This window comes from Salvelinus sp. IW2-2015, linkage group LG22 (assembly GCF_002910315.2).
Source record: "Salvelinus sp. IW2-2015 linkage group LG22, ASM291031v2, whole genome shotgun sequence".
Taxonomy (NCBI): domain Eukaryota; kingdom Metazoa; phylum Chordata; class Actinopteri; order Salmoniformes; family Salmonidae; genus Salvelinus; species Salvelinus sp. IW2-2015.
The window spans coordinates 23,993,248-24,020,819 of record NC_036862.1 but is presented as its reverse complement, the minus strand read 5'-3'; the positions used below and the strand labels follow the sequence as shown (position 1 = coordinate 24,020,819).

Here is a 27,572-nt window from a genome sequence, read left to right as displayed (position 1 = left end):
GCACATCAATGCGAGCTGTGACAAGAATAAATCAAATAAATCAAATTTATTAGTCACATACACATGGTTAGCAGATGTTAATGCGAGTGTAGCGAAATGCTTGTGCTTCTAGTTCCGACAATGCAGTAATAACCAACAAGTAATCTAACCTAACAATTCCACAACTACTACCTTATACACACACAAGTGTAAAGGGATAAAGAATATGTACATAAAGATATATGAATGAGTGGTGGTACAGAACGGCATAGGCAAGATGCAGTAGATGGTATAGAGTACGGTATATACAGTGGGAGAACAAAGTATTTGATACACTGATGATTTTGCAGGTTTTCCTACTTACAAAGCATGTAGAGGTCTGTAATTTTTTATCATAGGTACACTTCAACTGTGAGAGACGGATTCTAAAACAAAAATCCAGAAAATCACATTGTATGATTTTTAAGTAATTAATTTGCATTTTATTGCATGACATAAGTATTTGATACATCAGAAAAGCAGAACTTAATATTTGGTACAGAAACCTTAGTTTGCAATTACAGAGATCATACGTTTCCTGTAGTTCTTTGACCAGGTTTGCCACACTGCAGCAGGGATTTTGGCCCACTCCTCCATACAAACCTTCTCCAGATCCTTCAGGTTTCGGGGCTGTCCTGGGCAATACGGACTTTCGGCTCCTCCAAAGATTTTCTATTGGGTTCAGGTCTGGAGACTGGCTAGGCCACTCCAGGACCTTGAGATGCTTTCTACGGAGCCACTCCTTAGTTGCCCTGGCTGTGTGTTTCGGGTCGTTGTCATGCTGGAAGACCCAGCCACGACCCATCTTCAATGCTCTTACTGGGGAAGGAGGTTGTTGTGTAGATCTCGCGATACATGGCCCATCCATCCTCCCCTCAATACGGTGCAGTCGTCCTGTCCCTTTGCAGAAAAGCATCCCCAAAGAATGATGTTTCCACTCCATGCTGTCACGGTTGGGAATGGTGTTCTTTGGGTTGTTACTCATCCTTCTATTCCTCCAAACACGGCGAGTGGAGTTAGAGCAAAAACGCTCTATTTTTGTCTCATCAGACCACATACCTTCTCCCATTCCTCCTCTGGATCATCCAGATGGTCATTGGCAAACTTCAGACGGGCCTGGACATCGCTGGCTTGAGCACGGGGACCTTGCGTGCGCTGCAGGATTTTAATCCATGACGGCGTAGTGTGTTACTAATGGTTTCTTTGAGACTGTGGTCCCAGCTCTCTTCAGGTCATTACCAGGTCCTGCGTGTAGTTCTGGGCTGATCCCTCACATTCCTCATGATCATTGATGCCCACGAGTGAGATCTTGCATGGAGCCCCAGACCGAGGGTGATTGACCGTCATCTTGACTTTTTTCCATTTCTTAATAATTGTGCCAACAGTTGTTGCCTTCTCATCAAGCTGCTTGCCTATTGTCCTGTACGCCATCCCAGCCTTGTACAGGTCTACAATTTATCCCTATGTCCTTTCACAGCTCTCTGGTCTTGCCATTGTGGAGAGGTTGGAGTCTGTTTGATTGAGTGTGGACAGTGTCTTTTATACAGGTAACGAGTTCAAACAGGTGCAGTTAATACAGGTAATGATGGAGAACAGGAGGGCTTCTTAAAGAAAAACTAACAGGTCTGTGAGAGCCGGAATTCTTACTGGTTGGTAGGTGATCAAATACTTATGTCATGCAATAAAATTGCAAATTAATTACTTAAAAATCATACAATGTGATTTTCTGGACTTTTGTTTTAGATTCCGTCTCTCACAGTTGAAGTATGATAAAATGAAGACCTCTACATGCTTTGTAAGTAGGAAAACCTGCAAAATCGGCAGTGTATCAAATACTTGTTCTCCCCACTGTACATATGAGATGAAGTACTGTAGGTATGTAAACATAAAGTGGCATAGTTTAAAGTGGCTAGTGGTACATGTATTACATAAAGATGGCAAGATGCAGTAGATTAGTATAGAGTACAGTATATACATATGAGATGGTAATGTAGGGTATGTAAACATTATATTAAGTGGCATTGTTTAAAGTGCTAGTGGTACATTTTTACATAATTTCCATCAATTCCCATTTTTAAAGTGGCTGGAGTTGAGTCAGTATGTTGCAGCGCCGCTAAATGTTAGTGTGGCTGTTTAACAGTCTGTATGCCTTGAGATAGAAGCTTGTTTTTCAGTCTCTCGGTCCCTGCTTTGATGCACCTGTACTGACCTCGCTTCTGGATGATACGGGGTGAACAGCAGTGGCTTGGGTGGTTGTTGTCCTTGATGATCTTTATGGCCTTCCTGTGACATCGGGTGGTGTAGGTGTCCTGGAGGGCAGGTAGTTTGCCCCGGTGATGCGTTCTGCAGACCTCACTACCTCTGGAGAGCCTTACGTTGTGGCGGAGCAGTTCCTACCAGGCGGTATACAGCCCGACAGGATGCTCTCGATTGTGCATCTGTAGAAGTTTGTGAGTGCTTTTTGGTGACAAGCCGAATTTCTTCAGCCTCCTGAGGTTGAAGAGGCGCTGCTGCGCCTTCTTCACAACACTGTCTGTGTGGGTGGACCAATTCAGTTTGTCCGTGATGTGTACACCGAGGAACTTAAAACTTTCCACCTTCTCCACTACTGACCCGTCGATGTGGATAGGGGGTGCTCCCTCTGCTGTTTCCTGAAGTCCACAATCATCTCCTTTTTTTTGTTGACGTTGAGTGTGGGTATTTTTCCTGACACCACACTCCGAGGGCCCTCACCTCCTCCCTGTAGGCCGTCTCGTCGTTGTTGGTAATCAAGCTACCACTGTAGTGTCATCCGCAAACTTGATGATTGAGTTGAGGCGTGCATGCCACGCAGTCGTGGGTGAACAGGGAGTACAGGAGAGGGCTCAGAACGCACCTTGTGGGCCCCAGTGTTGAGGATCAGCGGGGTGGAGATGTTGTTACCTACCCTCCCACCTGGGGGCGCCCGTCAGGAAGTCCAGGACCCAGTTGCACAGGGCGGGTCGAGACCAGGGTCTCGAGCTTGATGACGAGTTTGGAGGGTACTATGGTGTTAAATGCTGAGCTGTAATCAATGAACAGCATTCTCACATGGGTATTCCTCTTGTCCAGATGGTTAGGCAGTGTGCAGTGTGGTTGCGATTGCGTCGTCTGTGGACCATTGGGTCGATAGCAAATTGGAGTGGGTCTAGGGTGGCCGGTAGGTGGAGGTGATATGGTCCTTGACTAGTCTCTCAAAGCACTTCATGATGACGGAAATGAGTGCTACGGGGCGGTAGTCGTTTGCTCAGTTACCTTAGCTTTCTTGGGAACAGGAACAATGGTGGCCTCTTGAAGCATGTGGGAACAGCAGACTGGATAAGGATTGATTGAATATGTCCGTAAACACACCAGCCAGCTGGTCTGCGCATGCTCTGAGGACGCGGCTGGGAATTGCTTCTGGGCTGCAGCCTTGCGAGGGTTAACACGTTTAATGTTTTTACTCACCTCGGCTGCAGTGAAGGAGAGCCCGCATGTTTTGGTAGGGGGCCGTGTCAGTGCACTGTATTGTCCTCAAAGCGGGCAAAAAAGTTGTTTTAGCCTGTCTGCGAGCAGACATCCTGGTCCCGACGGGGCTGGTGTTTTCTTTTTGTAACCGTGATTGACTGTAGACCCTGCCACATACCTCTTGTGTCTGAGCTGTTGAATTGCGACTCCATTTGTCTCTGTACTGGGACTTAGCCTGTTTAGTGCCTTGCGGAGAGAATAGCTACACTGTTTGTATTCGGTCATGCTTCCGTCACTTGCCCTGGTTAAAAGCAGTGTTCGCGCTTTCAGTTTCACGCGAATGCTGCCGTCAATCCACGGTTTCTGGTTTGGGAATGTTTTTAATCGTTGCGTGGGTACGACATCGTCAATGCACTTCCTAATGAACTCGCTCACCGAATCAGCATATTCGTCAATATTGTTGTTGACGCAATGCGGAACATATTCCAATCCGCGTGATCGAAGCAGTCTTGAAGCTGTGGATTCAGATTGGTCGGACCAGCGTTGAACAGACCTGAGCGCGAGCTTGTTTTTGAGTTTCTGTTTTAGGCTGGAATCAACAAAATGGAGTCGTGGTCAGCTTTTCCGAAAGGGGGCGGGGGAGGCCTTATATGCGTCGCGGAAATTAGTATTAACAATGATCTAGGGTTTTTCCAGCCCTGTAGCACAATCGATATGCTGATAGGAATTTAGGAGTTTTGTTTTTAGATTAGCCTTGTTAAACCCCAGCTACGATGAATGCACTCAGGGTGTGTGGTTTCCAGTTTACAAAGAGTCAGATAAGTTCGTTCAGGGCATCGATGCTGCTTGGGGGGAATATATACGTTTGTATTATGATCGAAGAGAATTCCTTCGTAGATATGCGGTCGACATTTGATTGTGAGGAGTTCTAGATCAGGTGAACAGAATGACTTGAGTTCCTGGTGTTGTTATGATGATCACACCACGTCTCGTTGATCATAAGGCATACCCCCCGCCCCTCTTCTTACCAGAAAGATGTTTGTTTCTGTCGGTGCGATGCATGAAGAAACCAGCTGGTTGCACCGACTCTTAGCGTCTCTTGAAGGTTTGCTGTGTCTGTCAGCGTAGTGTCCGAGCATGGAGCGCTACCAGGAGGCGCTACCAGTCTATGTAATGTATTGTCAATCAGTGTTGCTTCCTAAGTGGACAGTTTGATTTCACAGAAGTGTGATTGACTTGGAGTTACATTGTGTTGTTTAAGTGTTCCCTTTATTTTTTTGAGCAGTGTATATATACACACATAAACATACATACAAACATTTTATTTGAATATACATTTATTCCCGCAAACCTTACCACCCCTCCCCCAATTGGAGTAAACTAATAAACAATAACACTACCTTCAGTTTATACATATTATACACATTTTACAGACACAATCCATTTTACAATAGTTATATTTTGTTTGTTTTCAGTCCTTCCTCTATTTCTGTTGTCCATACAGTTTGATTTCTAACATCTCTGAACCTATATGAGTGACAGTTGAATGATTTCAGCCTAGATGTTCTCCAGTAGTCTTCCCTTTAGGCTTGTCTCTAGCTGTGTTATTGACCTGTGTTTTTCCTTCTCTCCTGCAGTTTTATTTATCCTGTTGTAGGGGGCCTGGGACCGCCACAAGGTGAGTCATCCTACACMCTACAACCCAAATGGCTCCCTATTTAGTGCAGTACTTTTGACCAGTTGTGCACTAAATAGGGAATAGTGTGCCATTTGTGACGCGTCCTGTCAGTCAGCGCTACTTTTCCAAATCTCCCCMGGCACTTCACTCTCCTATGTGCCCTGGTTTCTTGAGAAGTTTTTGAATTCAGTAAATAGACCTAACCAATAACTCATATTGATGTTTATCTATCAGAGTGAAGTCAGTTCAGATGTGCATTGTGCACTATCAACAACAACATCAGTCAAATACAATACATAMGGCCTAGGCTTATGTCCTATCTGTTCCTGATAGTTTATTAGGTAAACAAACACACCCTTGTGGCTGTGTTGGGGGTCGTAAGATGTTTCAGCAAATACGCATCAGAATGCATGCAGCACTTTGTTTGGATGAGCCATAACCCATTATTCAGCCTGGTTGGGGCGTTATATGGTAAATCATGTMGAGGCTCCAGGAGGACTGTCAGCCAGAGCATCTGTGCAAACAAACACACTCTCTAGTTCTATTCCCCAGTATTCCTTTTTTTACTCTGAGCTGTCACAGCACTCCACTCACAGAGGCAAAACAGATTGGGTTGTTGCTGAGCTTCTGTTTACTCTTCACTGTCCAGGAAATGTGCTTGCAATAATAATTCACTGCACAATGCTCATCTAGCCTATGTCTGGGGGAGTTCCAATAGCACACTCCAGTCCAGTTGGGCCAACTCTACTTATATAGTACATGTTCACGCTTTAATGACTACAGGTTATCTTTACGGTTTGCAACAACCCTTTGTCAGTATAGCCATTGCAGAGCTTATGATTGACTGGACATTTGTTGTGTGTTTTTGTCCAGGTATGATGCCCATGCAGCAACAGCAGCAACAACAGGGATTCCCTGGTATGGTTCAAGTCCAAATGCAGCCCAACATGCAAGGAATGATGGGAATGAACTTCGGAGGCCAGATGCCTCCTGGTGCCATGCCTATGCAGGTGGGTTGTGTGTGTGTGTACGAGTGTGTGTATTTGAAGGCAATGGCCACAACATATTCCTCTCATTACTCTAGAGCAAGAAACTCATTCAACTGAGGGCCGAGTGTCTGCGGGTTTTCACTCCTCCCTTGTACTTGATTGATTAATTAAGTTCACTAATWAGGAAAGAACTCCCCTCACCTGGTTGTCTAGGTCTTAATTGAAAGAAAAAAACAAAAACCTGCAGACACTCGGCCCTCCGTGGAATGAGTTTGACCCCCCTACTCTAGAGTGAAAGGTACTCTGTTTTACATTACTGGCAATGTGGTTCTCTGAGGTTTTAAATAAGCCAAAAGAAGAAGGGCAAGACCATCTCTCCTGTAATGCTGCTCTTTATAAGAGAGCAGACTGCCTCAAGCTACCTCTCTCATTCAGGCTAGACATTTAGAAGAAGGAGCCCGTTGCAGGGCATTGCTTCATCCTTACCAAATCCTCTGCCTTTATCTCTGTCTCTTTGCTCTTTCTTTTATCAAATGACAACTTTTCCTCCATTCACTGCTGCCATGTTAGGACATCTCTGCATTGCATAGTGTTAATAGCACACATTATTCCCAGTCTAAGTGGTTGTAGTTATGCAGTGATTGCTGTATGACAACCACTTTAGAAATGCATTGGTTTCCTGCTACTGCTGGGATAATATTGAATGAAAGGAATGCTATGATTGCTAACGAGACCTCCGCTTTGTGTGTGTGTGTGTGTGTGTGTGTGCGTTCTATGCAGGGTGGGATGGCCATGGGAATGCAGGCCCCTGGGATGCAGTTCATGGGCCAGCCACAGTTCATGAGCATGAGGGGCCCCGGGCCCCAGTACACTGTAGACATGCAGAAACAGATGGCCGAGGAACACCAGTAAGAGCCTTTCTCTCTCTGTCTCTGTCTGTCTTGCTCTCCCTTACTCGCTCTCTCTCTCTTTCCCCTCTCTGTTTTTCTCTACATGTTGTTCTGTCTGTCTATGTGATCAGTGTGTGTGTTAGCTGTATGCTCTCTATGTGTTGTTGTGTAGGAAGCGTCTGGAGCAGCAGCAGCGGATGCTGGAGGAGGACAGGAAGAGGAGGCAGTTTGAGGAGCAGAAACAGAAGCTGAGGCTGCTGAGCAGCGTCAAACCCAAGGTGAGCCACATCATCATCATGCCTGGCTACTGCCTCAGTACTGCCCTGGTTCGGTCCTAGTTCCCACAGTGTGATAAAGACACATGGGGTGCAATGTAGGACGCATCCATGCTGTCAGTCTAGACACATTCCCCTCCTGAGCTCTGCTTTGTCCCATCCACAGGGACAGATGGGGGCGAGTCGGGACGACGCGCTGGAGGCCATCAAAGGCAACCTGGACGGGTTCAGCAGAGACGCCAAGATGCACCCCACGCCATCCTCACACCCCAAGAAGCCAGGTACACTCATCAGTACAGTCATTGTCCTTCACTCTGTGTTTCCTCCTTATCTGTCCTCCAGGAGTCAGGACACAGCTCCACTCCCCTGCTGCCTGACTGAACAGCCTCCCCTGAGAATGATAAGGCTGCCTCTGGGGTGTAGGCACACAGACAGACAGATGAGACAGACAGGCTGGTGACTGCCAGACTATGTGACAGCAGCTGTTGCAATGGACAGAGCAGTCTGTATCTGCCTCTGTCTCTCACAAAGATTATTTCATACTTAGTAGGAGACCAACATAATCTTCTGTTTTTCTGTCACGTTTCACTTTGTTTTAAATCTTCAACTTGACCTACTGTGTCTCTCACTGTCATTACCTTGTGCGTTACAGAAAGTTGTCTATTAGCAAACATCAAACTAACCACCTTATTTATTTAGTATTAACTGATCTGACATCCTTAGTTCATACTAACTATGGACATTATCATATTTATTATTTCATATGATAAACATATTCAAAAATAATTTTCTTAAAAATGCGTGATACATTTTCTGATCCTGCACAAACTAGCCTTTGTTTCACTACTATAGCACTGTGCACCGTGTACACCTCCTGTCATCGTAGCCTGTGTTGTCTTGTTCTGCCATTATCATTATTTCTCAATTTTTACAGACTCATCGCCATCCCACTCTTCTGTCACCTCTCACTCCCTCCCCCCTGCTTTCCCCGATGACGAGTTTAGTGACTTTATGCAGGGTRCCTTAGATGCCTCTTCCTCCTTCCCCCCCTCCTCCCAGGCCCATCCCCATTCTTTAGACCCAGGTCCTGGTCAGAGACCCTCCTCTGCCCCCTTCCCCCAGTCCCTCCCTGCCTCTATGTCCATTCTTACTGCCACCCAACACTCTACTGTCAACTCCAGCTCCCCATCTGCATTTCAAGGTAACTGTTTTTTGTTCACATCAACCTCTTAAGTCAGTGTTTAGTGTTCATAAGCAACCAATAACACAGTTTGGAAATTGTGACCAGTGCTGCTGATGCGACAATAAGCCGTACCGCATCGTGGTGTTGAAGACTCTCTAGCGTCAGACTCGGTTTGTAGTCAGTTTACTGTGTGTAAGCATACAGACGGCACGACAGATGGTCAGATCGCTTCAGCCTTTAAGATAACGCACACTACAAAGTAAACCGTGTGAGTGCTGTACCCAACAACCAGTTCTGCCTCCATTAAAATCAGTACTGACATTTAGTAGAATACTCCCAGTAACACGTGACTGTCACTGCTCACTGGCTGGCAGAGGCCCTGATAAGCCAGTTCTAGTGAGGAAGAGATGGAAGACTCTGACAGACAGTAAACACATCAGGAGGACAGGAGACAGAGCTGGTACTTGTCTCCCATCTGTCATGAGCCAATTAGATGGCGCAAACCTGCTCTAGCACAGGGGTGTCAAACATACGGCTGGATCCGGCCTGCGAGGGGGTCCAATCCTGTCCGCGGGTGGTCATTTTTAAATGACTAAAACCATATAGAAACTGCAGAAATGATAATGGACCTATATTTCTACAGTTTCTTGACTGTTTCCAGCTCGCTTATAATCCCGTGAATGATAGCTAAACAGACACGGACCATCGAAAATTCCAACCAATTTTCAGTGCGGCCCTCCGGACCTCGCTGAAGGCCGAATGCGGCCTCTGGGGCAAAATGAGTTTGACACCTCTGCTCTAGCTCTTTGATATGCTGCCAGTGTCACCGACCTGGAAAGTGATAGCCTAGTCTATCAGTAGCATTCAATAAATAGCCAGTAGCTCCACCTAGGTGCAAAAGTTGAACATATTTGTCATGTAATGTGTGAAGCTGCTGAAGCACTACATTTCTACACTCTTAAAGTGTCCCTGAGTTGAGATTTGCAAACTGACTGACAGCTGTAAAGTAATGATGGACAGTTTCTGTTAAATCCAAATTCGCTCTACCCTCATTACTGAGGAGGGGCCAATAGAACTAAGAAACAGGCATTATGAATGGTTGTGATATCAATCAGCTGTGTTCCTCCTCACCCACCTCTCTAGGCCCGTCCCTGGAGGAGAAACTGTTCTCCTCGTGTGATTTAACGGCTGAAAAGAAGGCCCAGGTTAGCTTTAAGTCCCAGAGGACCCTGGCCCCTAACCAAGCTACAGTCTCGGCCCAGTTTCATTCCAGCACCAAGGCCCGGAACTGGGCTGAGGCTCCTGGGGACCTGAGTTCTGCTTTCACTATAGAAACACCACAACCAGAGGCACCAGCACCGGGGCCCACAGCCCCCTCACCAACAGCCGACCCCCCTCCTCCCCAAACCAGTAGTGACGGTGGTGAGAAAAGAAACAATTTATTAACAGTCTCTTTCTCTGCCTTCGATCACTGCAGAATTAACACACAATCAGCGCGGAGCATGGGGCCTGTTTTTTTAAGCTAATGGTCGAATGCCCCCGATTCCTCTCTTATTTTGCAGCAAACACTTCAACGTTGACTAATAAGACTTCAGATAATGCGATTTTACTGTCTATACCCCTGATGCTTCTCTTGATTGTCCTATCTGTAATGGAAATCATACTAACCAACCCTAAAAGCTCTTGATGTCATTCATCCTGTTTTGTTGGGTAACTGCTTCGGGACTCTCCTATATAGCTGAGGAATCTTTCTGCCTGGCCCCTATTCCCTAAATAGAGCTCTGTAGGGAATAGGTGTCATTTGACGCCGTCAGAGAGAGACTGACGCATGCTGCTGACTGCTTGGGTTTAACACGGATGAGATGCTACGCTTGGATTGACCCGTACCTACTGGAGTCCCGTGGGTCTAGAGCTGGTGCCTCAGTCGGATTCTGCATGCCGCTCTGCCGCTCTGCGTTTCTGCTGCTCTGCCACTCAGCCGCCCTGCGTTTCTGCTGCTCTGCCACTCAGCCGCCCTGCGTTTCTGCTGCTCTGCCACTCAGCCGCCCTGCGTTTCTGCTGCTCTGCCTCAGCCGCCCTGCGTTTCCTCGCTGCTTGCCACTCAGCCGCCCTGCGTTTCTGCTGCTCTGCCACTCAGCCGCCCTGCGTTTCTGCTGCTCTGCCACTCAGCGCCCCTGCGTTTCTGCCGCTCAGCCGCCCTGCGTTCTGCTGCTCTGCCACTCAGCCGCCTGCCGTTTCTGCTGCTCTGCCACTCAGCCCCCTGCCGTTTCTCGTGCTGCTCTAGCCGCCCTGCGTTTCTGCTGCTCTGCCACTCAGCCGCCCTGCTTTCTGCTGCTCTGCCACTCAGCCGCCTGCCGTTTCTGCCTGCTCTGCCGCCCCTGCGTTTCTGTCTGCTCTGCCGCCCTGCGGTTCTGCTGCTCTGCCACTTCAGCCGCCCCTGCGTTTCTTGCTGCTCGTGCCTGCTCAGCCGCCTGCGTTTCTGCTGCCTCTGCCACTCAGCGCCCCTGCGTTTCTGCTGCCTCTGCCCCGCCCTGCGTTTCTGCCTGCTCTGCCACTCAGCCGCCCTGCCTGTTCTTTGCTGCTCTGCCACTCAGCCGCCCTGCGTTTCTGCTGCTCTGCACCAGCCCTGCGTTTCTGCTGCCTCTGCCGCCCTGCGTTTCTGCTGCTCTGCCGCTCAGCCGCCCTGCGTTTCTGCTGCTCTGCCACTCAGCCGCCCTGCGTTTCTGCTGCTCTGCCGCCCTGCGTTTCTGCTGCTCTGCCACTCAGCCGCCCTGCCTTTCTGCTGCTCTGACGCTATGCCTTTCTGCTGCTTTGCCACTCAGCCTTTCTGCCGCTCAGCCTTTCTCCCGCTCAGCCACTCTGCCGCTCAGCCACTCTGCTGCTCTGACACTCTGCTACTATCTATTTGCTCTCGTTTGTTTGTCTTTCTCCTCAGTCGCTCGGTGTCTGTCCCAGGGAAATGTGGAGGTTACTCATCATAGAGGTCTGATGAGAGGATTTGCTGCTTGAGTCAACATTTGTCATTTCAACGTACTAGTCTGAGGCTTCCATTGAGGCATCTTCCTCTCCAAATGCACCTTGTTAAGTGTATTTTAGGAGCTGCTTTTACACCTGCTGTAACACTAACTCCACCCTAGTACAGTAATGAAGAAATGACCTCATGGTTGCACAGAAGATTTAGATCAATGTTAGTATGAATTGAAAAGAGAGGCTAATTTATTTGTTTGACAACCCAAATCCAACCCTATCTTCCCTCTCAGGAGCTGTTGGAGTAGTTGGTTCTGGTTCAAGGACAGATGAATAGTTGTATGAAGCACCAGGAAGCTTAGGATGTGGCACCCCAAATGGCACCCGATTCCCGTTATAGTGCACTACTTTTGACCAGATCCATATGGGCTCTGGTCAAAGGTAATGCACTAGGGTGCCATTTGGGATGCATCCTTAGTGAGTCAGTGCAGAGCAGCGTTACACTTCTACTCAGATCTCTAGACAGATGGAGAATACTATACAGGCAGGCTCTGGTCTGGTGAGATGCTGAGCAGAGCAGGTCGTACACCCAGCCCTAAGTCTCTGCTTCAGCTCCTAACCTAACTGTCCCTGTGTTGCTGACAGCAGGTGTTGGTGGTTACCCTCAACAAGAGCACATCCAGCCCATGGTACCAGGCTGGCTCTACAACGACAGCCTCATCCCAGGTAAACGCCTACGTTTTGGAACAGGTTTCTACCAATGATGTATTATGGTCTATCGTATCTACTCAGATCCTTTCCAACAAGTCAATCAGAGAAAACTTCCTAGTTCTACCCAGTCTTTCTGTAATATGTTTGACCTGTTGCTATGCCTTCTCTTTCTCCCTTCCAGAGATGTTCAAAAAGGTCCTGCAGTTCACCATGACTCCGGGGGGCATCGACACAGCCAAGCTCTACCCCATCCTGATGTCATCAGGCCTGCCCAGGGAAGCACTGGGCCAGATCTGGGCCTCAGCCAATCGCACCACGCCTGGCATGCTGACCAAGGAGGAGCTCTACACAGTCCTGGCTCTGATTGGTGTGGCACAGGTAGGCATTTGCATCACCTTATGTTTTTTTAAAGGGTCTGAGTTATTAACAACAGAAGGATTTGAGGGTTTTTTCTGTCAGTGGGGACATAAGACCATCCTTCACTGTGATCTTTTCTTCATGTGAAGTAAAGGACAGTCCCTAATATTATGTTTCATTGCACCTTACTTCACTTCAGTAGTTAGGCCTACTGCATGCTATGACGTGTGCAGTTGAGACATGCTATGACATATGCTATGGCGTGTGCAGTTGAGACATGCTATGACGTGTGCAGTTGAGACATGCTATGACGTGTGCAAAAGGAGACTGATAGTGAGTGACTGTGCTGAATCTATGATCTGGGAGGGTGGTGGTGGTGGTGTGACTGAGCTCAGGCAGCCAGGTGAAAGTGACTGAATCTCCTCCCAGCCTAGTGTGACAGCAGACCTCTTATCTCCCCCGGCCTGGCCCGGCCCTGCCTCTCACCAGCACCCCTGGGAGACTGACAATCCCAGGCACCTCACAACTCACTCTGCATGCCACTGCCACAGCGAGAATAATAACACTTATTTAGTTATGTAAATGTAAGAGCCTTGAGGGAGTGCCGCCATGAGCTGCATCCTTTGTAGAGTGATGAAAAGGTTTGAGAAGCCGGCGCCAGTGGAGGCTGTTAAAATGGAACTTGACTTTAATGAATTATTTATTTCAGCAAAACATCTGTCTGTCTCCTGCTGGATGGAATAGAATGTTAATAGATGATTGGGAAGGATGAAAGATAAATCACAATGTTCCAGCATCACTGCTTTATATAATGCACTCATACTGACAGTATTGTCTGTTCAATATATGATGACGGTGCCTTTGCGATGTTTAATGCCCCCGTTTAAGTAACTTTCTAAATGTCCAACATATGAAAATCCACATTAACGCATTAAGCAGTTACTCAACTTGAACTTTCAGTGATGTCACACTAACAGTCCATCATTCTGGAGACACAGCCTCATCTGAACCTGACCACTGATCCCTGTTGATCCCGCCCCTGCAGAGTGGTCTTCCAGCCATGAATGTGGAGATCCTGAGCCAGTTCCCCTCTCCCCCGGTGCCCAACCTGCCTGCCCTGGCCATGGCTATGGCCCCTGTCATCCAGCACCAACACCAGCAGCCCATGATGACTCAGCCCCCTGTCCCTGTGTCCATGGCCATGCCTACACCAGCACCAGCAGTCATGGGCAGGGCRCCTCCTGCTGCTCCTTTACCCTCCGCCCAACCACCCACCAACTTCATCACCAACTTCCCACATGTGCAGGTAACACATCCAGCCAATGGGCCAACCAAGCCTCTCCATAGTACATACAGATACATGTGGTTTCATTTCACATTATGTATAATAGTATGTTTAATTTATGCCATTTAGTAGACGCTTTTATCCAAAGCGACTTAGAGTAGTGTGTGCCTTCATTCTGTGCTGTTTACTTTGGTCACTCATGTGTCCATCGTCTTGGTGGTGTGTTTAGGGGAAAGCAGACGATGATGACTTCCAGGACTTCCAGGAGGCCCCCAGGGCAGGAGGAGGGGATCAGTCCTTCACTGAATTCCAGGGGGAAACCTTCCCCACCACCACATCCTCTCTGCACCAGAACAGGTACAGTGCTGACTGACTGACTGGAGTGACTGACTGACTGGAGTGACTGACTGACTGGAGTGACTGACTGACTGGAGTGACTGACTGACTGGCGTGACTGACTGACTGGAGTGAGTGACTGACTGACTGACTGCCTTCCTTCCTTCCTTCCTTCCTTCCTTCCTTCCTTCCTTCCTTCCTTCCTTCCTTCCTTCCTTCAGTGGCTGGATCAGTGTTTGGTATTACTTTAAATCAGATTACACATTCTGTATGGAAGTAAAGCTGAATGCTACATGTTATACAGGTGTTGTGGGTAACAAGTACATGGTCACTTAGTTGCTTGTAGTAGTTTCTCCAGCATAACAATTGCACCTCGCCATCTCTTAATGAATCCATTTCAATGGACAGTAGAGTTGCTTTATATTACTTTTCAAACCCTGCGTGGGGAGTCTGTCTCACATTGTTTCCTCCTGCGTATCTCCAATCCCCCGGTTTCAGATCCCTTTCTAATTTAAAGGAAGCCCCATGCTGAATCTTCAGCCAGTCAGGATAGACAGGTGTACTCTGACAGCAGCAGTACAGTGGCTCTTAACGAGATGATGTTCAGTGGAAGGCTTCAGGAGAGATCCCTCATTCCCTCCAGGCTTTTGATTCCCAGGTCTTATCTACAGTCCAGTATGGTGTACAACTGCAGTGGAATTTCACCATTGTATGTGTCCAATCAGCTCAGGCAGCTTAAGGGGATTAAGGTAGAGGAGATGGGCGCAGCATTGACCCCCAGAGTGTGTCCCCAATCGCACCCTATTCCCAGACTCCCCTGTGGACTGAGCATGGTGTGTTGTCTGTCTGCAGTGCTCCTGCCATTCTGACTCCGGTCTCTGGCTCCTCCTCGTCATCCTCTGATAAGTATGCTGTCTTCAAGCAGCTCTCTGTGGAGGAGCCTCCAGAGCCCACTCAGCCTGCCGCAGGTACACACTCAACTGGCCCTACAACACACACACACACACACACACACACCTCAACAACTAATCACTACTGATACACATCCTCCACCACAACTAACAGATGTGTAGAAAATAGAAGACATTTCTGATGATGTTTATCGTAGAATACTTGCCTAATAGTATTTGAGTGGTATTGTAGTACAGTACATTTGCCTGCCTGCCAAATATGCTGTCATTTATCATTCAGTTGAAAGCGTACCTGTTTTGTTTATCTCGTTTGACCCAGATTTTGACGGAGACAAATACAGTGTGTTCCGACAGCTGGAGCCACCAGGTGACAGGAAACCAGTAGGTAAGTAGAGCTCTCCCTCCCTGGCTCTGCGCTGGGTCACGCTTATGCAGTTCCCAAGCCAAACCCCACAGCTTCCAGGCCTTTTGACAGAGAGTGCGTAGTGGGACTGGGCTCTGAGATGGTCCCTGTACTCAACAGATGGCTAGAGGAAGAAACTGACAGACCTTCAAACACAAAGTCACAGCAGCCTTGGAGGAGAAAATACTTTGGATGACTGACTTGTTTTTGTAGGTAGACAGAAATAGGTTGGAGAGAGACTGTGTACCAAGAAGAATGCTGTTTGTATAATATCTGAGTGGTCTGTGTGCTTTTATGTTGCACACATTTCCAGAGTACTCAGTACATTCAGCAGTATCCCTGATGTCGGTCTGTTTCCTGCTGTTCCCTGTTTCACTAGGACAGTTTCCGATGGGGACAGCAGTTCCCACGACTCCAGTAAGTCCTGCCTGAGTCTGATTGCAGTGACCTTTCCTGTGTGTTGCCTGCCAGGCTCACTCTCCATAGTGAGCCCATTAGTTAAATCTTTCGCACAAAACAGCAGTGGTGTGAACACCATTTCATGCTTCTGTCATTGCAGTGGTGTGAACAGCCCCTAAAACAACAACTCTCTCTACCCACTTTTCCTTTGTGGGTTTTCTTATAGCCCTCCTGTCATGATTGTGTGGTTTTAAAAACATGGCACTACTGAGGAAGTCTTTGTAGATTGTAGTAAGGGAGTTCTTTCCTCTGAAGTCGCAGCTTAATCATGTGCTGTTCCAGTTAGGGACTGACAGATGGCAAGTGCTTGTGGTGGTGGTGTGTCTCTGTAGACAGCCCAGCCTGGTTTGTGCACTGCTGTCTGCTGCTGCTGTTCTCTCATAGCAGTGTCTCGGACTACAGCCCAGCGCAGTTCTCTCCACAGCTTGAAATTCACCACGAGCCTCCGCTATGTGACAGAGCTGTAACTAATCCCCTCTCTTTCTTGTAGGATTGTGAAATTAGAAAAAAATCCGGAACTGAGGCGACTGATGTTACTTTGTGTTATGCCAATGTCCTCTCTGTCTGGCTGCTGTGTTAAATGCTTTTGCAATGCCTTTCAATTGTTCTGTTTGTTTCGCAGGGGAAGGATTTGCCGATTTCAAGTCTGTCAGTGTGGATGATGGCTTCACAGACTTTAAAACCGCCGACAGCATCTCTCCACTAGAACCTCCAGACCAGGCCAAGATGTTTCAGCCAGCCTTCCCTCCTGCTTTCCCTAACTCTCAGTCTCTACCGCAACTACAACACCAGCTACATCAACAACAACAACCAGCAGTCTCTCTCTCTCAGCCTAAAAGCCCTCTCAACATGGCTGACCTGGATCTCTTCTCCTCTATGGCTCCCTCAGTCCCCACCCCTGCTGAGATCAAGCCCAGTCCCTTCCCCTCTGTGCCCCCCTCTCTAGTGCTCCCACCAGACAGGGCCAAGCCCCCTGGGGGCGGGTCCGAGGACTTTGGTGACTTTTCCCTTTTTGGCCCCACCTCCTCTTCTGAGGCTGCTCCTATTGGCCCTGATGTGGGAGGGGGTGTGGCAGCGTCTCATGATGACTTTGCAGACTTCATGGCTTTCGGCAGCTCTGGGGGGGAGGCCAAGGGTGAGGGGTTGAGGTCTGGAGAGGGGAGGGCACAGGGGAGAGGAGAGACCATCACCGCTCCACAGTGCCCCCAGCAGGGCTCTGACAAGTATGACGTGTTCAAGCAGCTGTCTCAGGAAGGAGGCCTGGCATATGACGACAACAAGCACAGCGCCGGCGGCTCGTTCTCTTCCCTCCGGAGCGAAGCAGATGACTTCACCGACTTCCAGTCGTCCAAGTTTTGCACAGCGCTGGGGGCCTCGGAGAAGAGCCTGGTGGATAAGGTGGCAGCCTTCAAACAAGGAGGCAAGGAGGACTCGGCTTCAGTCAAGTCCCTAGACCTCCCATCCATCGGGGGCAGCAGCGTGGGCAAGGAGGACTCTGAGGACGCTCTGTCAGTGCAGCTGGACATGAAGCTGTCAGACATGGGCGGAGACCTGAAGCACGTGATGTCAGACAGCTCTCTGGATCTGCCGGGCCTCTCGACCCACCATACCCCTGCCGCAGGTGAGGAACTAGTGCGCCTCCTCTGGTGAGGCCCCGCCCAGTCACACATAAAGAACCAATCGTAGGCCTGGCGGTGGCCCCTCTGTCTCCACCCCCCTCAGTGCCCCTTAGCTCCCACTAAACCAGGAGTTAGACTAGAGGGCAAAGCAGTGAGCTAGCTCATCCACATCACTGCTGAATCATGATGAGACAGTCAAACGCCACACACTATTATCATATCATCTCATCACACCCACCAGTCATTCATTCTCAAWCCCATCATTATCTGGTATTCATTTCACCGTATTTATTCACTTAATATTTATTTATTATTTATTAAACATATTAAGGTACTTTAGATGAATTTATTTATTGTTAATTTGTTTAGCATTTGTAGCACAGACAAAAAGCAAAGTCCTCTCCGCCTCCTCTTAGCTCCATTCATATAGAGTTGATGAGAGACAGTCAGGTTGATGTGATGTAGTCAGTCTGCTCTATGCTACCACTGGCCTTCATTCCCTGTCTGTGCTGTCATAGCCCACATCGCTCATCACCTCAATGCACCTTTTGTCTCCCCAGTCGTGATTGTGTGTGTGTTGACGTGTTGAGGGATGTGACTAAAATAGCTGAATGCAGATGAACACAGGGACATGTAATGGTGATGGGCCTTTGTACCAGGAGATGTTATTTATTCTCATCACTTTCAGAATGGCCAGTTCCTGTATGCTGCAATCGGCTTTCATTTTACTCACAGCAAGCCAAATTCTTCCTCAGATTGATTATATTATGTTGACGCTTAATGCTCAGTTATCAAATCAAGCATGATGATAATAAGAGGCGTACAAGAAAAATGTGTAAAGATGTTCCCTGATAGTGGACATACTTATTATGTGAAAAGAAAGTATTTATGAAAAGGCAGAACGTATTTATGAATGGCAGAAATCACCTCAACCTCTACAGTTTATAATATTGCATTGAGTAAATTGTTTTGATTGCTCATTGTGTGTTGGTATGTGTGAGTGTGATTGGTTGATTGTGTTTTGTATGTGTACGAGTGCGTTTTCCTACGGTGTGTGAGAGTACCCATATAGTATTCCTTGGCACTCCCAGTATTGGGTATCAATCTCCCATAGTGCTTTTGTTCCAACTCCCTAAACCTAAGTGGTCTCACACAGCCCACATCACTACAAAGAGGTCAGAGGTTGGCATAGCAGACAGTAGAGGCACAAAGGCACTGCTCTCAGGGTCTGCCCTGCCCTGAACCTCTGAATGGAAACACTCTCATGGAATCTAATTAGCCTTAATGTCCAGGCATTGTCCATATCAGCACCCTCTCCTCTCCCTTCCCATGATCATAATTCATTTACCAAGCATCTCATCTTCCATGTCATGTCTCATATATTCCTTCAAGTACAAGGTCTCTCCTTACAGCCTCTGTGTGTGAGCAGCACACTCCTTTTAGCACCCACTTTGCAGTGAGATGTCCTTATATAGACTATAATATTTCAACACTAGCCAACATATCAGTTCATTGGTTTTAGCAGTTTGGGCAAGGGGCATCTCAATCAAATTCCATCTAGGAATTGACCATATGAGTTATTCTAAATCGGAAATGATCGATGTAATGATGCCAATTTATTTGTTTCAGTTTTATTGCACATCGGAATAAATCAACTTTCAGTTGAACTGAAATGGTTAGGCTACTCTCGAAGGAGAGAGTAAGACAATAACCAATGGCAACTGATCCCGGAGCTGCAGCAAAATGGTTGCCATTAATATGATGAAGATAGTGTAGTGGAGTATTGAAAACATTCCCCAGAACCTGTTAATTGCTTCTCCTTTTATTCTGACCCACGTTCAACCAATCAGTATTGCTGTTCTTGTACAGCACCAATCAAATCTCATCGCTGAGAAAGCGTACAGTAGCAGGCCTTGGAGTGTGAAACCCTGTTCAAGCCTGGAGTAAATGTAACCAACCTTAAAGAGACAGTATCTATTTTTCCCAACCGGTGCTCCTTTGGGTCAGAGCTGCTCAAAAGGAAGCCTTTTCATTTGTCTTTGATATTCCCGTGTGGCTCAGTTGGTAGAGCATGGCGCTTGCAACGCCAGGGTTGTGGGTTCATTCCCCACGGGGGGACCAGGATGAATATGTATGAACTTTCCAATTTGTAAGTCGCTCTGGATAAGAGCGTCTGCTAAATGACTTAAATTTAATTTAAATTTTTTAAATTTTTWAATTTAAATTTATATTCAGGTATGTTTTGTAATGTGTGGGTCCATGAACAGGCTCTCTGAGAACACACTGAAGTTAGTGATACCCTCCCTGCCTTGCTTTTTTTGCTGCAGTGTGCCTGCCTGTTCAATTTGTGAAATTGACAAGAACATATTATAGGATTACATTTTTCTGCATAACAGTATTACTAGTTGTTTTTATTAAAGGAAAGAAAAAAAGACAATGTATACAGATTTAATAGTGTATTTTTATTACAGGAAAATTCGTATTTATTTTCAGACTAGATAGACTTCCTGATATTATTTTAAACAATGTGTTGTGTAAACTATTTGAAGATGAAATGTATATATGAGGATAGGCAAGTTATGGAAAATATTTTAGATTGGTTCAGAATCAAAGATTGATTGTTGTCTTGAGAAACCCTATCTTGCTGTTAGTTATTGAATGGCCACTATTAAGAGCTTGTACAGAGGAGCCTAGAACTAACAGGTAGCGAGAGAAAAATGATACTGTCTCTTTAAATCTATTTTGTCACATGTGATTGGACAAGATGAAGACCCTCTCTAAGGTCTTGTGGTAGGATAGTCCACTTGTTTTATTTAACCCTTTGAGAGCTTGAGCAGAATGGTTTTACAAAGAATCATGCAAAAAACACAAATGGAGAGAAATGTAGCTGGATCACTTGACAAGTTTACATGTGCTAAATAATGGATTTGGAGATCCATACCTCTCCTCCAAATTCTCAGCAATATAATTTATTAGACCATTGAAATATATCCTATGTATATGATGTTGACGTTATGTAATTGTAGTAAGACACAAACAGTTGTGATTGGAAAATGACAAAACCCTTATTTATTTTATCTCAAAAGTCTGCTGTTGACATTTGAGTTACTATCATGACGAGAACAGTAGAGAAGCATTCAGGTCCTCAAAGGGTTAATCACTCTCCTGCCTTGAACTTGTCCTTTAAATCACCTTGGCTTTTCAAGTGTTCTGTATTCAATTATCTTTCTATCAATCAACCTGTTGCTTTCCACCCTATTAGTACAACTACAGTGTGTCGTCTTCTACCGAGATTTACTCATTTTAGTCTGTGAATGTGCCTTCTCATTCTGCATCTATATTCTTCTGGGGCTTTTCTTTCTTTTACCGTTTGTTTTTCTTCTTTTCTGACTCTGCATGCCGTAGTATTCTAAATGATTCAAATATACTTTTACAAGTGTTAGTTTGACAAACCTCTTGTAACAATAGACCTCTCTCAGAGTATTTTGTGATCTTTCTCTCTTTACCCATGTTGTCGTAATAAATATTACTATTGGTATTGCTGAAATGCGTACCGTCTTATTTTCTCCCTTCCCTATCCTGAGGGCAGATTATGATCTAGCTACACTAGGCTTACTACTACACTAGTTCCTTGTCAATTTCACAAATTGCTTTTTTGTGTGCAAGGGTTGTGTCACGCATTAGGCTACGCTGACTGGGGTCCACACGTGCCTGCAGGTTATACTGTATCTTAGAAGGAGTGTGTATCTCTGAGTGTGTGACTGTGAGCACTTGTAAGAATGTGTGCTTGTTTGTGTTGCCAGTAATTATATGATTCCTGCCTGATATGTTACGAATTGAACAGTGTTCTGCTTGTACAACACAGTTTGTGGGGTAGATAATCAATACAGACACAAAGCTGCTCCACTCCACGACTGACGTTGCCATGGCAATCTCATGAAATGGATATCATTTTGTATCGTCATGTTAGCAGAACTGTCTGTTCCTAATAGTTTGTGCTACAGTATTGTCACACACCTAGAGAAAACCATAGAGAGGTGTTCTACAGCAGGGCCTCATGTCCTGTCCTGTCTTATCTGCCTCAGAACTGTCTGATCTCCAATCTACCTCAGCAGCAGCCCCAGCAGCTGCTCCACTCCACGACTGACGTTGCCATGGCAATCTCATGAAATGGATATCATTTTGTATRGTCATGTTAGCAGAACTGTCTGTTCCTAATAGTTTGTGCTACAGTATTGTCACACACCTAGAGAAAACCATAGAGAGGTGTTCTACAGCAGGGCCTCATGTCCTGTCCTGTCTTATCTGCCTCAGAACTGTCTGATCTCCAATCTACCTCAGCAGCAGCCCCAGCAGCTGCTCCACTCCACGACTGACGTTGCCATGGCAATCTCATGAAATGGATATCATTTTGTATDGTCATGTTAGCAGAACTGTCTGTTCCTAATAGTTTGTGCTACAGTATTGTCACACACCTAGAGAAAACCATAGAGAGGTGTTCTACAGCAGGGCCTCATGTCCTGTCCTGTCTTATCTGCCTCAGAACTGTCTGATCTCCAATCTACCTCAGCAGCAGCCCCAGCAGCCAACCCTCTCAGGGCATCTATTTCATTTGTATCAGAGGACAGCTAACTCAACCCTTGGTTAATTTACATGTGACACATCAAATGAATAGAGGTCAATGCTATGTTCTCCTTTTCAGTAGCAATTAAAGGGATACTTCGGGAGTTTGGCAATGATGCCTTTTATCTACTTCCCCAGAGTCAGATGAACTTATGAATACCATTTTTATGTCTAGGCATACGGTTTGAAGGAAGTTGCTAACTAGTGCTAGTGCAATTGCTAACTAGCGTTAGCGCAATGACTGGGGGTCTATGGGTATCTGCATGCTAGCAGATACCCATGGACTTCCAGTCATTGTGCTAACGCTAGTCAGCATTGGCTCACCAAACTACCTCTAACATCCTTCATACTGGACACAGAAACATAAAAATGGTATCCACAAGTTCATCTGATTCTGGGGAAGTAGATAAAGTGCCTCGTTGCCAAAATACCGAAGTATCACTTTAGCCTAAACCTATTGGTATTATCAAAACAAATATTCCACTGTCACAACTACAGTCGTGGCCAAAAGTTTTGAGAATGACACAAATATTAATTTTCAGTCTGCTGCCTCAGTTTGTATGATTGCAATTTGCATATACTCCAGAATGTTATGAAGAGTGATCAGATGAATTGCAATTAATTGAAACTGAATCCCCTAAAAACATTTCCACTGCATTTCAGCCCTGCCACAAAAGGACCAGCTCACATCATGTCAGTGATTCTCTCGTTAACACAGGTGTGAGTGTTGACGAGGACAAGGCTGGAGATCACTCTGTCATGCTGATTGAGTTCGAATAACAGACTGGAAGCTTCAAAAGGAGGSCGGTGCTTGGAATCATTGTTCTTCCTCTGTCAACCATGGTTACCTGGAAGGAAACACGTGGCGTCATCATTGCTTTGCACAAAAGGGCTTCACAGGCAAGGATATTGCTGCCAGTAAGATTGCACCTAAATTAACCATTTATCGGACTATCAAGAACTTCAAAGAGAGCGGTTCAATTGCTGTGAAGAAGGCTTCAGGCCGTCCAAGAAAGTCCAGCAAGCGCCAGGACCGTCTCCTAAAGTTGATTCAGCTGCGGGATCGGGGCACCACCAGTACAGAGCTTGCTCAGGAATGGCAGCAGGCAGGTGTGAGTGCATCTGCACGCACAGTGAGGCAAAGACTTTTGGAGGATGGCCTGGTGTCAAGAAGGGCAGCAAAAAAGCCACTTCTCTCCAGGAAAAACATCAGGGACAGACTGATATTCTACAAAAGGTACAGGGATTGGACTGCTGATGGACATGGTTAAAGTCATTTTCTCTGATGAATCCCCTTTCCGATTGTTTGGGGCATCCGGAAAAAAGCTTGTCCGGGAGACAAGGTGAGCCTACCATCATCCTGTGTCATGCCAACAGTAAAGCATCCTGAGACCGTTCATGTGTGGGATGCTTCTCAGCCAAGGAGTGAGCTCACTCACATTTTGCCTAAGAACCACAGCCATGAATAAAGAATTACAACACATCCTCCGAGAGCAACTTCTCCCAACCATCGGAAAGTTTGGTGACAAACAATGCCTTTTCCAGAGTGGAGCACCTTGCCATAAGGCAAAAGTGATAACTAAGTGTCTCGGGAACAAACATCGATATTTTGTGTCCATGGCCAGGAAACTCCCAGACTTAATCCCATTGAGAACTTGTGGTCAATCCTCAAGAGGCGGGTGGACAAAGAAAACCACAAATTCTGATAAACTCCAAGTATTGATTATGCAAGAATGGGCTGCCATCAGTCAGGATGTGCCAGAAGTTAATTGATAGCATGCCAGCCAGGCAGATTGCAGAGGTCTTGATAAAGAAGGTCAACACTGCAAATATTGAACTCTTTTGCATCAACTTCATGTAATTGTCAATAATAAAGCCTTTGACACTTATGAAATGCTTGTAATTATACTTCAGTATTCCATAGTAACATCTGACAAAAATATCTAAAGACACTGAAGCAGCAAACTTTGTGAAAATTAATATTTGTGTCATTCTCAAAACTTTTGGCCACTACTGTACAGATCAAGTGAGTCTGTATCTGTATGTGAGCGAATTATGTTGTACCCCTATATTTTCTGTCATCTATGTCACCAATTGGAAATAGACATTTTTAGAACACAGTCAATTTCAGCTTTTTATCTCTCCTTTAAGCTGGTGATCACATCCTAGTAAGTGAACCCTTACACACACTATAGTGCAGCACTAGATTAAATGCAGTGCATATGATCTCACTGTCACAATGTAGGGAAGATGGGGTGTTACTCTCACCAAAGTAAAGCTGCTTGTTGTAAGTCAACACAAATTCAGCATCAGAAACAGAATATGTCTTCCACAGTAAGTATGTTTCGTATAACATATCAAAGCTTCGCCAGATGCCTTGTCACTTTATCATGGCTGACTGACTGGTTGCTATCATTTCAGCACCCTATGCTTTTCCCACTTAGAGCCACCAGTGTGTATTTTGTGTTGTCATTACAGAAGGAGACGACATGAAGTTTGACCCCTTCGGAACGTCAGCAGTCAGCAGGCTGGCCAGCTATGATTGGTCAGAAAGAGAGGAATGCCTGTCTGCTCAGGGTCAGGCCAAGAAGCATCTGGTCCTGGACAGTGTTGGTGTTTCCTCCTCTTTCCCTTCCTCAGACATAGTCCACAGGAAGGAGACGCCGTTCGGCAGCACAGAGAACATCCCCATCACACACACCTGCCAGACGAAGATCACCACCTTCTCAACAGAGGATAGTGTGTCGACCGACAGCAAGTTTGAGGCCTTTGCTGACTTTGGATCTTGTGAGCCGGTAGGTTTGGGTGGGGACGAGGATGATGACTTTGGGGACTTTGCCAGCACGGTGTCGGAGAAGTCAGACTCCCCCGCGGCCGAGCCGGGCTCCGAGGGGAACCTGAACGAGGCCTCAGATGAGTTCGGGGCCTTTCAGGGGGACAAGGCCAAGTTTGGGAAGTCAGACTTTCTGAAGGCCAGCTCTCAGACCAAGGTCAAGTCCAGTGAAGAGATGATCAAGAGCGAACTCGCCACCTTTGACCTCTCTGTACAAGGTGAGTCATCTGATTTGTACTCTCTCTCTTGATTTATTTTCAGAAGTCAACTGATAAGTAGATATACATTTATTTTCTGATCCTCAGTCAGTAGATGCTGGTTTCAAAATGTAAATTGCATCCAGTTACACCATGCCTTCTATTTCTGATGTAGTGGTGTGAATCAGATCAGCTGGCCCTGATGTCAGGACTTTCATCACCTCATATTGGAGCATCTGTGGCCCCTCCGGCAGCTCAGTGCAGTTCCYCTGTCAGACAATAGATGGCAGTGTTGTGCACATCCTTGGTACACAACACAGGCAGATGAGATGAATTAACAACACAGCCCAGAAATCCGTGCCTATACGAAATTAACTGTATTCACTCCTTGGGTGTTCATTTTTTACTGTCGTTTTCCGGTGTTATGTTTCATGCATAGTTAATTAGCGATTCCTACCTCCAAAGTGATAAAGGCTCATTTGCCTCAATAATTTCTCTCCCAGTGTTAACCCTAATTACTTTTTACTTGTTATTCTTCTGTCCTTATTGAATGGTAATCTGATCAGTGTGAGGTAATGGGGGAATGTATTAGTGCTGTCATATTGTGGGGAAGATGATGCATGTCTCTGCAGGAGGTGATTACCCGGTTCTCTCTCTCTCTCACACACACACACACACACAACACACACACACACACACACACACACACACACACACCACACACACCACACACACCACACACACACACCACACACAACCCACACACACACCACAGACAGACAGAGCCCCTGTGCTAGTTTGTTGCTGAGCAGTGACTGTTCCTTTTATGTTCTGTCTTTTTTTTCCTGTGTTCGGTCTGTTTTAAGTGAGTATCCCATCATTAATTATTCATACTTCGATTGGTTCCGTGGCGTTTTGTACATAATTCATTTGTTGTAAATTAGGTGTTTTGACGTCTGGTTTCTCCGGGCGAAGAATTAGCCAAAAAAATGGAGCTCATAAAAAGTCCATTATTGCATAGTAAACAACACTATGTATATTCAAATCGTAGGGCGTTTTGGTGTGGAAGTGCTAATGGGGCGACAGGGTTAAAGCTTCTTGGAGACTGTAACATCATTGTATGTCGTTCGTTTGTGCTTTGGGTGATCTGATGCAGTCAGCAGTACACAGCTTCTGATTACTGTTGGCTTCTTGGAGGCATGGTGTAATCAACTCCGGAGCTGATTCATGAATAACGGTCTCGGTGGCTAAACCAAGGACTCACTATACAAGTAATCAATGCCTAATACAAGTAAAACTAAATGCATGCTTCGTTAAACCGAGTCCATTAGCCGTAACACACGACTCGGACGGTGTCCCGAGTTAGAAGATGCCAAACGACAAATACTAGTGGGCGGTAGACGAAATGGGTCAGATGTAAAACCAGTAAGAAGGAAAGGAAGTGGTGAGAGGTGTAAACCAAGCATTCCACTAGAAAACAGTGTAAAATGAAGGACGATTGCCGAGTCATCAGTACAAAGAGGAGATAATAAGAGGAGGGTAACCAGGGAAGGAATGAAGAACATCGACCGGGACGTGTCGCGGGGCGTGTGCATATGGGCAACGGATAGCTAGAAGAGCGAGTAAAGTAGCTGAGAGGGTTCAATTGACACAACGGAGCAGGACAGAGTTAGAGTCAGTGGAAAACAAGGGGTCGGGGCGGAGGACGGTGAAGAGGAGAATGAAAAAAGGTAACGTGGAAAACACGGAGTGGAGAGGAGAAGTGGAGGGCAGGCAAGAGGACGACGGACAACCAGTAGAGAAGGGAGCAAAAGGGAGAAGGATGAGTGAGTGTCGGGCAGGGAGGAGTAGGGAGGTGCACAGGCGGCAAATGGACAGGCGGGGGAGAGGGGAGGAGGGCAAAGGGGAGGGGGGGACGGGAGCAGGGGACCAGGGTATATAACCTGGATGGGTGCTGACTGGATGAGGACTGGATGGGGGGGTACGAGGGGAAGGGGGGGATGGGAGAAGGGGCGGGAGCGGGGCAGAATGTAAAAAAAAGGGCAACTGAACCTGGGAAAAAAAGGAAAGAAAGTGAAGAGGGTGAGGAGAAGGAGAGGGAAAGGAGACAGGCGAAAGAAGAGGGCGGACGAGCGGGGGTGGGGGTACGAAACGGGAAAATGGGGAGTTTGAACATTGAATAATGTGCTCCCACAGGGTTTAACATGAAAAACGGCCGCTCACCGTCTTAGACATGAACGTAAAAGTGTGCATACCACAGGAGAGGAGGGGAAGGGGGCTGTGTAAGCTTAGAGAACTAATGATGCAGGAATCCACCATTAACAGCAATGCGAAAATCAAGTGTAGCTCCACCATTTAACGATGAATAAAGTA

The 27,572-nt window shown here is 46.5% G+C and overlaps 1 protein-coding gene across 12 annotated transcripts in view; it reads left to right on the top strand.

Moving 5' to 3' along the window:
- Positions 1 to 27,572, top strand: part of synrg (synergin, gamma) — a 59,120-nt gene that overhangs the window by 11,855 nt on the left and 19,693 nt on the right. For 5 of the 12 annotated variants that reach the window (XR_002875386.1, XM_023967089.1, XM_023967088.1 and 2 more), the window contains exons 2-16: positions 5,121 to 5,161; positions 6,035 to 6,171; positions 6,931 to 7,058; positions 7,213 to 7,318; positions 7,482 to 7,596; positions 8,250 to 8,516; positions 9,642 to 9,920; positions 12,111 to 12,191; positions 12,358 to 12,554; positions 13,579 to 13,839; positions 14,048 to 14,175; positions 15,007 to 15,122; positions 15,385 to 15,450; positions 16,550 to 17,548; positions 24,648 to 25,220. Coding sequence is in view for 11 of the 12 variants with exons in the window: in XM_023967089.1 (XP_023822857.1) it covers positions 5,121 to 5,161; positions 6,035 to 6,171; positions 6,931 to 7,058; positions 7,213 to 7,318; positions 7,482 to 7,596; positions 8,250 to 8,516; positions 9,642 to 9,920; positions 12,111 to 12,191; positions 12,358 to 12,554; positions 13,579 to 13,839; positions 14,048 to 14,175; positions 15,007 to 15,122; positions 15,385 to 15,450; positions 16,550 to 17,548; positions 24,648 to 25,220 (3,494 nt within the window). In the remaining variant the exon portion in view is untranslated. The remainder of the gene's footprint in view (positions 1 to 5,120; positions 5,162 to 6,034; positions 6,172 to 6,930; positions 7,059 to 7,212; positions 7,319 to 7,481; positions 7,597 to 8,249; positions 8,517 to 9,641; positions 9,921 to 12,110; positions 12,192 to 12,357; positions 12,555 to 13,578; positions 13,840 to 14,047; positions 14,176 to 15,006; positions 15,123 to 15,384; positions 15,451 to 16,549; positions 17,549 to 24,647; positions 25,221 to 27,572) is intronic. The other 7 variants (XM_023967094.1, XM_023967093.1, XM_023967087.1 and 4 more) reach the window with 6 other exon arrangements.